Raw genomic sequence first — 12598 nt, 5'->3', positions numbered from 1 at the left:
AAATGTGTACAGTGGCTGTGTAAGAGATCTGCTTGGGTACATGAGGATACAGTGCATATCCCGATCCTGCTGCTTCTCATATCTTACACCTGTAATTACTAAAAATTGTTTCTTCTAAACTGTGTCTCCTGGAAGGAAATAACATCAGTTCAAAAGGGGGTGCTGATCCTGATCCTTTATTTGATTCAAACAGAAAAGGAGACGTCAAGCCCAAAGACCCTCCGTGGCTCTCGTTAGTAAATTCTGAGCTGAAACGAAGGCCTGCTCCGCCCCGGCCTGGAACACGCCCCAGCCCCAGCAGCGGCCAGCGGGAGACAGCCGAGGCCCGTTTCTTGAACCCGTTTGAAGTGGACGAGGAGGAAATGGGCGAGGCATCCGAGAGGCCGCAGGAACTTGCATTGACTGAGAGCACTCCCAGAACAAGCCACCCCTGGTATGGTATCCAGTTAGCTCCCAGCCCGAGGAGCAAAAGGCGGCCTGCACCCCCAGCACCCAATGTATCACCTTCAGGTGAGCCCTGTGCCGGCTTTGAAGTTGAATATATTGGTGAAAAAAATGTATTTCTCGAAGATAAATACTATTTTCCCTGATTATTTGATTAATGCAGTAGTGTTTATCTGGATGATTATCTTTTAAGAACATCCCAATAACATCATCGCCTGGGTATTAATATTGAACAGGGAAGGGGAGGTGATACCACATTTTTAATCTGTTCAATATTAATACACAGGCAAAAACTTTGAGGGAAAGAGAAGACCGCTTTACTAATGGTAAATGACGTTATTGGGAGGCTCTTGAAAGATAAATAAAGAGATCTTGGAATACACCGAGTTCCTCCGCAGATTGTGTCTAGATTCTTATTCCAGCATCTGCAGTCTCTAGTGTAAGAGGGAGTTCTTTAGATTCCTGGGGCTTTGGAATAGATTCCAGAAGAGGTGAAACTTCCACAGTTAAGATGGATTGTGCCTAAACAATTCTCAGGTCATAATTCTCATGGGAAGGTTCATCAGTTTGAGGGATGTTTAAAATAACTTGGCTGGATTTGAACCATGCAAGGTAGCATTGAAAAGGAGAAAAAAAGTTGCAGAAAGAGTAGAAGAGATAAATAACTCTGGAACAAGAACTAAATTTTTTTTTGGAAAGGACAAAACCAAAAGGAAGTCTGTGTGTGCATAAAACCCTACAGCCCTTTGGTCCTCTGTTGTGTCGATCTATAAATTCATACCAAAATACTAAACCCTTCCTACCTCATAACCCTCTATTTTTCTTCCATCCATGTGCCTGTTGAAGAGCCCCTAATGTTTCAGCCTCCACCACCATCCCTGGTGAAAGCCATTCAAGGCTCCCACAACTCTAATTAAAAACAAACTACCCCTGACAACCTTGCCTAAAACTTCCTCCCTTCACTTTGTACAGACATCCTCTGGTGTTTGCTACTCCCTCCCTGGCGAAAAGGCGCTGGCCGCCCACCTTATCCACGCCTCTCATAAACTTGTAGACCTCTATTAGTCACCCGTCATCCTTCTTCACTCCCAAAAGTCTCAGCTTTGCTAACCTTGCCTGATAGAGGAGCAAATTTGCACAGATGTTCAAAATCCAGAGGAGCGATTGTGGGGGTAATGTGCATTTAACAAATTGGAGGTGTACAACCATCACACGGGCAAAGAGGAGGCGTTTCTAATCACTGATTGGGGAGAAAAAACATTCTTCATCAGTACATTTGTGGCTGAATCCAAAAGGTAATATTGTTGGTCCTGGCTTTGGGTGGCATGGTTAACGTAGCAGTTGGAACAACAACATTACAGCTCCGGTGATCGGGACCAGGGTTTGAATCTCACACTGTCTGTAAGAAATTTGTACGCTCTCCCTGTGTCTGTGTGGATTTCCTCTGGGCGCTCCAGCTGGTGGGCCAAAGGGACACCCCATTGATCTCCCTGCCGCTGATATGGTCCTATGGATTTATCTCTGATCCATGTCTCTACAAGCAACAGGGCCGCACTGTGATGCGGCCGGCCAGGACGTTCTCAATAGAGGTCCTATAGAAGGTTGACACGATAGTGGCCAGTAGCCTTGCCCGCTTCAGTCTTCTCAGGAAGTGCAGTCGCTGTTGCGCCTTCCTGACAAGTGTCCACGATAGGTCACCAGTTAAGTGAACCCCAAAGAATGTGGTGCTTTCCACTCTCTACTACAGAGTTGCTGATGTGCATTGGAGGGTGATTGTTCCTGGATTATAAGACAAAAGTGGAAAAGAAGTTGGTGGGTGAAGAATGAGCATGAGGAATGACTGCAGCAGGCATAAGAGGGAATCCAGAAATATCCTACAACTATGTGACGAGGGAAAAGCGGAGAGGTGGATGCAACAGTGCAGAACAGCTTCTTCCGCTGCACCATCAGATTTCGGAATGGACAATGAACCACAGACACTAAACTCACTCACTTTCCCTTTTTTAGTTATTTTTTTCATGTAATTTTATAGCAATGCGATGCCGCTACAAAACAAATTTTGTGACATGTTCGTGACAACCTGATTCCGAGATCAAAAGGAGAATTTATTCCATTGAAAGTGGCAGGGAGGTTTGTCAAAATGGATAAAGCAAATGGGATCTGGACTTTATAAATAGATGCATAGTGTGTCAGAGAAGGGAAGTCATGCTGCTCGTTCAGATTTTTTTCAAAATGAGTTTCTTAATTTCTTTTGAATTAAACTTGTTTGCTGTTGTGAGAATGAAGCCCATGTGTAGAGCTCTGGCTTCAATTAAATTTTCAAATGTAGACATACAGCACGGTAACTGCTGGTGCGGTAATAGTGTTACACTAACAACTACACTTCTTGTCCAGAAGCTTAACCACTGCACTTCATACCTGAGAATGGTGCAGAGGGTCACCCTACAGCTTGTTGGCTCCTTCAGCCCTGATCTTTAGGCCAATTCCAGTTCAACCTCTCAGTCCTTTTGTTGGGGATCTCTTTTAGCAAATTTGTTCTGAGGTGACAAGTCAGTGACTGGGATCTGCTAGTTTGGTGAGGAAATTTATGCAATTTCTTTTTCATTATCTTTACTTGGAGTACTGTGAGCTGTTTGGGCTCCGCTCCTTATTTAAGAAAGGTTGTGTTCACATTGGAGAGAGTTCAAAGGAAGTTCTCTAGGATAATTCCAGGAATGAAAGGATTATCATATTATGAACATTTAACAGTGTCTGTATTTGTTGAAATTTTTTTTAAAAAGGGGAGGATCTCATTAAAACATTTTGAATGTTGAAAGACGTGGACAGAGTAGATGTAGAAAGATGGTTTCCAATGGTGAGAGAATCTGACCCTAGGGCAAGAGGATACGACTTCAGGATTTAAGGGCTGAGAACAGAGGAGGTGCATGGGAATTTCTTCAGGCAGAGGGTGGTGAATCTGTGGAATTTGTTGTGGAGGCCTGTTTCTGCTCCTGTGTCTTAAGGTCTTCAACACCTCAATTTGATCACTTCCAAAGTCAAGAGGGTTGCGTCTAGCCAATTCAAGGTCCTTAAGACATGGAAGCAGAAATAAGCTATTCAGTCCATCGAAACTGCCCTGTTATTTAATCCATTCTCTTTGATTTGTGTTATAGCTAGTCAAGGGTCATGTTGTTCTTCATGAATTGCAGAAAGGTCTGCATTTTAACCTGTGGCTTTTTGTGATCTCCTGACTTGGGAATCCTAAACCTTTCTGCCCAGCTACAGACCTCTTGCTATTTAGCAAATATTCTTGGTTTATTTTGCTTCCATATTTATACTATTGCAACACTCAATCCTATCTATCACAATTTTGCTTCTCCACCCAGTGTGTCAATGTCCCCATACCATTTCTTAGTGTGTCACCTACCTTACCATTGTTATCAAATTACAAATTTGCATTTAAAAATGTAAAAAGCATGTGATCTTCCATTAAGAAAAGCTGAGACGAGGAGTCACGTGATGGAGTAGTGGCCGGACGGTGAACTCCAGCCCTCTCCAGAAAAGTCGGAAAAAACAAAGGAAAACACAAAGGCACAGAAATAAAAGTTAAAGAAAAGTGAGTATAAAGGTGGAAAGAAGATGGCGACAAAAAAAGAAAAATCGAAATCAACGGTAAGAAGAGAGGAAGAGAAGACAACGGAGGAAGAAGGAGAAGGCCTTACCTGTTCGAAGAGGCCCGCGGTGGAGAGAGAAACCCGCTCCCTCAGGTCGGTAGAAATTGGACTACAAAAATGGCTCGCTGAGCCGAGTAAAAGTGCGCAACCGCGCATGAAAAAAAACACATCGACGGGAGGGGGGACCAGCTGGGGAGTCGATCTCCACAGCCGGCAACGACAGCTGCAGAACACCTGCAGCAAGAAGAGACCACAGAAGACAATGGAAACAAGAAAGAAGAGAAGAAAAGGGCAACAAAGAAACAACAAATGGCCAACCCAGAGGAAGAAGAAGAGGAAGAGGAAGAGTACAGGGAAATAGAAGAAGAAAAGAAAGGCAAGGTAAAGGAGGTACTTTCTCTTATTAAAGGATACATGGAGTCATTTAAAGAATGGCAAGCGCAAGAATTTAATGATTTAAGAAAAAGAATAAACAACACAGAAGAGAAAATGAATAAAATAGATATGACCTTATCAGAAATGGGAAAAAGAATGGACAAGATGGAAGAGCGGGCAGTAGCAGCAGAAATGGAGGTAGAGGACTTAAAAAAGAAATTGGAGGAATCTAATAAAAAAGTTATAGAGACACAAGAACTGTTAGCTCAAAAAATAGATACAATGGAAAACCATAACAGAAGAAATAACATAAAGATAGTGGGCCTTAAGGAAGATGAAGAAGGCAAGAATATGAGGGAGTTTATAAAAGAGTGGATCCCTAAGACCCTAGGATGTCCAGAACTACAGCAAGAATTGGAAATAGAAAGGGCACATAGAGTATTGGCCTCTAAACCACAACCACAACAAAAACCAAGATCTATTGTAGTAAAATTCCTAAGATATACTACAAGAGAAAAGGTACTGGAGAAGACAATGGAAAAAGTAAGAGAGGGCAACAAACCACTGGAGTATAAAGGGCAAAAAATCTTCATTTATCCAGATATAAGTTTTGAACTCCTAAAGAAGAGAAAAGAGTTCAATACAGCAAAGGCGATTTTATGGAAGAAAGGGTATAAATTTATACTAAAGCATCCAGCGGTATTGAAAATATTTATTCCAGGACAACAAAACAGACTATTCTCGGATCCAGAAGAAGCACGAAAATTTGCAGAACAATTACAAAATAGACTGAGGGATGAAGACGTGTAATGAGAGTAAAAATGATCACGATTGATATGAATGTGGGTAAAGAGGTATAAGAGTGTATAGGTACAATGTGCATACGTGAATGTATCTGTACTTAGAGGAAAATATAGATAGTATAGACAAGAATTAATAAGGGAAGGAAATGGAATAGAGGGAATAAGGAGGGAACTAAAAGAGTGACCTTTGTTACATATGAAAAGTGAAATCTTTTCTGGGGGGGGCTGGGTGGGAGGGAATAGCGGTCACTGCAAAATCAGTTGACGCTTGCGAGTGAATTCGCAAACCCAAATGGAGAGGGGAGATGTGGTTGTCCGACAAGGGATAAATAACAACTCAGGAGGGGAAGGGGAGATTGGGGCTAAAGAAGGTATAAATAGGAGAATAAGGAAAATGTTTGATGTTTTAGGAATGTTGTCTTATAAAGGGTTTAAAATAAGAAAACAGAAATGGAAAAGGAGGAAAGGTAATGATGGAAAAACGGAAAGGGAAGATAAACAAAGTATAAAATGGCTACGTTGAACTATATGACTTTAAATATTAATGGGATACATAACCAAATTAAAAGGAAGAAACTACTAAATTTACTGAAAAAAGAAAAAATTGATATAGCATTTGTCCAAGAAACACACTTAACTGAATTGGAGCACAAGAAATTAAAGAGAGATTGGGTAGGACATGTAACAGCAGCATCGTATAATTCAAAAGCAAGAGGAGTGGCTATATTAATTAGTAAAAATGTGCCATTTAAAATAGAAGAGGAAATAATAGATCCAGCAGATATGTAATGATAAAATGTCAGATATATTCGGAGTTTTGGAATCTACTTAATGTATATTCACCTAACGAAGAAGATCAAAAGTTTATGCAAGATATCTTTTTGAAGGTAGCTAATACGCAAGGGAACATACTAATAGGAGGGGATTTCAACCTGAATTTGGATTCAAATATGGATAAAACTGGGAAAAAAATTAACAGAAAGAACAAAGTAACCAAATTTATAATTAAATCAATGCAAGAAATGCAACTTTTGGATAGATGGAGGAAACAAAACCCAAAAGAAAAGGAATATTCATATTACTCGGCTAGACATAAAACATACTCAAGAATAGACCTAATTTTGTTATCAGCTAGTATGCAAGATAGAGTAAGAAAAAAAGAATATAAAGCTAGAATACTATCGGACCATTCACCCTTAATATTGACAGTAAAGCTAGAGGACATCCCTCCAAGAATGTATAGATGGAGATTAAACCCCATGCTACTTAAAAGGCAGGATTTTAGAGAATTTATTGAAAAACAATTAAAAATGTATTTTGAAATAAATACGGAATCAGTGGAAGATAAGTTTATACTATGGGATGCAATGAAAGCATTCATTAGAGGGCAAATAATAAGTTATGTAACCAAGATGAAGAAGGACTATAATCAGGAAACAGAGCAGTTGGAAAGGGAAATAGTAAATATAGAAAAAAAATTAGCAATGAAGGAAGATACAACTAAAAGAAGAGAATTGGCAGATAAAAAAATAAAATATGAAACATTACAAACATATAAGGTAGAGAAGAATATAATGAAGACAAAACAGAAATATTATGAACTGGGTGAAAAAACGCACAAAATCCTAGCATGGCAGCTTAAGACAGAACAAGCTAAGAAAATGGTATTGGCATCAAGGAAAAAAGACAAACAAATTACATATAATCCAAAAGAAATTAAGGAAAACTTTAGAGAATTCTATGAACAATTATACCGAACTGAAAACAAAGGGAAAGAAGGGAAAATAGATGAATTTTTGACTAAAATTGAACAACCAAAACTACAAATAGAGGAACAAAATAAATTAACAGAACCATTTGGAACAGTAGAAATACAAGAGATAATAAAAAAATTACCAAATAATAAGACACCAGGAGAGGATGGATTTCCAATAGAATTCTACAAAACATTTAAAGACTTATTAATACCGCCCCTCCTGGATGTAATCAACCAGATTGATGAAACACAAAGCTTACCAAATTCATGTAAAACAGCAATAATTACAGTAATACTAAAACAAGGGAAAGATCCACTCTCACCAGCGTCATATAGACCAATATCTTTGCTAAACACAGATTATAAGATAATAGCTAAACTATTAGCAAACAGATTAGCAGAGCAGGTACCGAAAATGGTAAATTTAGACCAAACTGGATTTATCAAAAAAAGACGCACAACAGACAATATTTGTAAATTTATTAACTTAATTCATGCAGTAGAAGGAAATAAAGCACCTGCAGTAGCAGTTGCTTTAGACGCAGAGAAGGCCTTCGACAGAGTAGAATGGAATTATTTGTTCAAAGTATTGCAAAAATTCAGTTTACCGGAGAAGTATATTAATTGGATTAAAGCATTATATAAGGGACCGTTAGCGAAAGTGACAGTAAATGGACATGTATCAAAGCAATTTAACTTAAGCAGGTCAACGCGGCAAGGATGCCCACTATCACCTTTATTGTTTGCGTTAGCTATAGAACCACTAGCAGAATTGATAAGAATAGATAATAATATAAAAGGAATAAAAATAAAAGACAAGGAATATAAAATCAGTCTATTTGCGGATGATGTTATAGTGTACTTAACAGAACCAGAACTATCAATAAAAGAATTATATAAGAAATTGAAGGAATATGGAGAAGTGTCGGGTTACAAGATAAACGTAAATAAAAGTGAAGCAATGCCTATGAATAATGCGGATTTCTCAAAATTTAAGAAGGAATCTCCATTTAGATGGCAAATGCAGGCAATAAGATACCTAGGTGTACAAATAAACAAAAATCTCGGCCAATTATATAAACTCAATTATTATCCACTAATGAAAAAATTATAGGACGATTTAGAGCATTGGAAAGATTTACCACTAACACTAATAGGAAGGATAAACTGTATTAAAATGAACATTTTTCCAAGGATATTATACTTATTTCAGGCATTGCCAATACAACTGACAGAAAAATTCTTCAAAGAGTTAAAGAAAATAATAAGGAATTTTTTATGGAGAGGGGGGGAAACCGAGGATAGCACTAGATAAATTAACAGAATGGTATAAACAAGGAGGCTTACAATTGCGAAACTTTAAAAATTATTATAGAGCCGCACAATTAAGATACCTATCAGATTTTTATCAAACAAGGGAAAAACCAGACTGGACGAGATTAGAATTAGATAAAATAGGGGAAAAGATACCTGAACACATATTATATAAATGGGATGAAAAATTGGTACAACATAGAACTTCTCCAGTATTACATCATCTCCTCAATATTTGGAAGAAGATTCATGTAGAAAGAAATAAAACAAATTATCAATTACCAAAACTAATATTGATGCAAAATAAGTTACTCCCTTTTACAATAGATAACCTTTCCTTTAGAGAATGGGAAAAAAAAGGGATTAAAAGAATAGAAAAATACAGCGCTGGCATATTACCAACTGAGATCCTACTTGAAGGATAAATTAGGAAGCAATTTGAGTTTGCCAGAGGGAAGTAACCTTGAATATGTGATTACAGATACAATGTTAATCAAAAGATTTATAACAAATATGTATATTAAACTGCAAGAAAAGGAGAATGAGGAAACAAATGGTAAAACTAAACAAAAATGGGAACAAGATTTAAATATAAAGATAAAAAAGGAAACATGGGAGAAATTATGTTCTGGAATGATGAGAAATACAATAAATACGAGGCTACGTATGATGCAATATAACTGGTTAAACAGACTATACATTACACCGCAAAAGTTAAATAAATGGGACCCAACAGTATCTGATAGATGTTTTCGATGTAAAAAAGAAATGGGAACAACAATTCATGCAATCTGGACATGTGAGAGAGTAGAAAAATTTTGGGAAGATCTCAATCAGATATTAAATAAAATAACAGAAAACAATATACCAAAGAATCCAGAGATCTTTCTCCTAAGTAACATAAAAAACAAAGAATTTGGAATTGATTTGGAGGATGCACAAAAAAGATTTAAGATAGCTCTAGCCGTAGCAAAAAAATGTATTATGTCAACCTGGAAATTGGAAGATAATTTGAAAATACAACAATGGTATATAGAGATGAATAAATGTATTCCATTAGAAAAAATAACATATAGTTTAAGAAATAATATTGAAATATTCGAACAAATATGGGAGCCTTACATTAAATACAATAGCGAAAACCTACCGGGGACAAGCATTACCTAAGTTGATGGAAGGAGAAGGAAAGAAAAGAATGGACTCAGTAGAATTTCTGGTGTATTTTTGTTGAATGACAACATTGTCTGACTGGTTTAATGTAACCTAGATTGTATACCTAAAATGGATGGGTGGGGGGGTGGCTTGGGAGGAGGGAGGGGGGGGAGAAAAAGTCATTGTATATGTGTGAAAAAGAAAGTGTATCATGGCTAATGTGATTTATGGTGTGAAAAATAAAAAAATTTAAAAAAAAAGAAAAAAAAAAGAAAAGCTGAGACCTCAGTTTAGACTTCAGTAAACCAAAAGTCACATTCTTGCAATTACACAGCTGTTATCCCTACTTTGTATCACAACCACATCTATTCTGTTTCTAATTTTATACATTTCTATTTTGTTAATGGTCCGTGTGTGGAACCTTTTTGAATGCCTCCAATAATAAAGCCCAGCAACACAGATTAGTAACCTCTCCAAACTCTTAGAAATCTAATTCAGTTGGCTGTAGTCTGCTCATAATTATGAAAATGTTGGAACTGCCCTGACCCCAACAATGGGGTCTGGCAAACCTCTGTGAATGGTATCTGAACACTTAATACTGCTTTATATCTCCTCTTTAAACAGAGTGGAGTATAACAGCATTGCCCCTTTTCCTTTAAATTCTGCGCCCACTCCCATACTCATGTCTGTTCATGGCTTCATGTATTATCCCACCAATAAATTGGAAGAACAATACTTGATTTTCAGTCACCACCCAGATGGCATTGACATTAACTTCTCTGTCTTCTGCTCACCTACTCTCTGCCCTCCCTCCCTTCCCCTCGTCTTCTTTCCTCCAGCTCGCCACCCCCTTCCCTCTCTGTTCACAGAGCTATTCCCCCTCCCCCTGTTTGCTGGTGCTCTGCCCTCCCTCCCTTATCCACCTATTACCTCTTGCCTTTGGGACCGTGCTCTTCTCTTCCCCCCCCCCCCCACCCCACCACCACCTTTTTGTTCAGATGTGCACTGACATTTTTCCAAATTTTGAAGGCCTCAAGCCCGAAACGTTGATTCTGTGTCTTTATCTTTGCTACCTAAACTGCACAGTTTGACCTGATGAGCATTGTGTTTTTACTTGCCCCTTTTCCCGACTGTTACGCCTCAGTAAATTCCTCACTTTGGCTTATAAATCAGATTCCAGGGATTTCATGACCTTTACTTTCAAACATATTGAATCAAGTTTCATTTCTTGAGTTAATTTTAAGTTTCTGTTTCGTATTTTATACTCATCCTTTGTTGGAGAACTCGGTCCTTGGAAAGCATTTCCTGTTTGTGGTACTATGCAGGATTGTGGATAAGTAGACTTCCTGAATAACCAAAGCGTAATGACGTTGAAGATGGTTGTTCGGCCCATCATGCCTCTGCCACTCCAGATGAGGGACCAGCCTAGTGCCACCTTCCACAGCCCGCAAGTCGTAGCTCTTCAAGTGCATATCCAAGTAGTTCCGTGGACTTGCCAGTTGAATATCAGATGCAAAATTCACTCCACCAGGTTCATGAACAGCTGCTACCCCTACCCCTCCACCATCAGACTCCTCAACCACAAACTCAATCAGGGACTCATTTAAAGACTTGTTTTCGCACTTTATATTCTCTCTGTATTGCAGTCAGTTTGTTTCCATTTGTTTTCTGGTAACAGTTCTTTTTGTTTACATGTGTACGTTGTGTACAGCTTTATTTGCACTACCAATCAGTGATAATTCTGCCTGCACAGGAAGAATCATCTCAGAGTACTCTCCAACCAAGCCTTTCTAGAATACCTAATATGAATAAAAATAAAGATTCTTACCAGACAGTGATGGGGAGACACTTTGGGAGAGTCGCAGTGAACGACATCAGCCGGCTCTTCATCTTGGGCTCCACCATTTTATTCAAATACAACTTTATTGAAACTTTATTCAAGGAGCTGCTGCAGGCACTCCACTGGCTGAGTGTTTGCTCCCTTCTTCACCAAGGAGTTGTGTGTTGGTTTGGAGGTCGTTTACTTCTCCAATTTTAAACTTTTATTTAAAATGTTATTTATTTTAAATGTATTTATTTCCTCTTTTTCTGCCAGTTGTCCCTTCAACCTTGGACGACGGGGATACTTACCGCCGTCCCAACCTCCCCCGTGGTGTGGGTTTTGACGCGCATTATATGATTATTATTTTGATTCATTCTGTTTTTGTTGTTTATTCATTAAGAGATCACTTGGACCTGCTACTGATACAATATTTTCGATTCTAGTGTGAATTTCAGCCCCTCAAAAGTAATAGTCGACCCCATAAATTTAACATTTAAGAAATGGCCAAGAAAATGCAAATTTTCCATGAGTATATGTGGTCATAGTTCCAACCTTCCCTGAGGCTCTCCATAATTAAATGCACTGCATGGTGCTTATTGGAAAGCTCATTTGTAGTTGACTAAGTTGCATTTGAAGTCTTCAAATAGCAGAACATTTATTAGTTGGATAAATGAAAGCACCATTTATACTCCCTTTTGTATTTTTTAATTTCATTCCTGAAGTTCAAAGACAAATTCATTTATTGGTCTCTTTTCAGTACACTGCTCAGCCCAGTCTCTGGACCCCAAGACCGGTCCTTCCCCATCCCTTAGCATGGAAAGTATTACAGAGAATTCTGCAAAGTCCACTCCGGAACTACACAGAAGATTTGAAGATGGTCCTACTTTGGCTGGCAAGAGCCCAGAGGTGCCCAGCGAGGGCCCGGTGATCACTGGTGGGAGCCCGAAATGGGCTAGCAGAAGCCCAGCAGACACAACCCCATCTCCGGAGGTGACCAGCGAGAGCCCAGCATTGACTGATGCGGTCTCGGAGGCGGCTATCAGGAGCCCAGCAACCAAAGAGGCGACCGCAGCACCCACTGAAACACCAGCGTCGTTCAGCCATCACCGACCGCCACCTAAACCTCCATCAACCCATAGCCCTGTATTATCACCTCATCCATCCCCTGAATCAAACAGACTAAAAGCTACCATTGCTGACCTTCAACCAAAGGTAGGTGTGGGAGTGATGCATAACTGAGTGTACAATACATGATAGTGTTAATGTGATGTCAAAGAGC

General features: G+C 38.9%; 1 protein-coding gene across 1 annotated transcript in view; it reads left to right on the top strand.

Moving 5' to 3' along the window:
* The window catches only part of micall1a (MICAL-like 1a), an 84048-nt gene that overhangs the window by 59105 nt on the left and 12345 nt on the right, over nucleotides 1-12598 (top strand). Inside the window, exons 8-9 of the mRNA XM_069908354.1 lie at nucleotides 194-510; nucleotides 12077-12531. Of these exons, the coding sequence (XP_069764455.1) occupies nucleotides 194-510; nucleotides 12077-12531 (772 nt within the window). The remainder of the gene's footprint in view (nucleotides 1-193; nucleotides 511-12076; nucleotides 12532-12598) is intronic.

This window comes from Narcine bancroftii, chromosome 13 (assembly GCF_036971445.1).
Source record: "Narcine bancroftii isolate sNarBan1 chromosome 13, sNarBan1.hap1, whole genome shotgun sequence".
NCBI lineage: Eukaryota > Metazoa > Chordata > Chondrichthyes > Torpediniformes > Narcinidae > Narcine > Narcine bancroftii.
The sequence above is the reverse complement of the archived record's forward strand: the minus strand, read 5'-3'. Positions and strand labels throughout refer to the sequence as shown.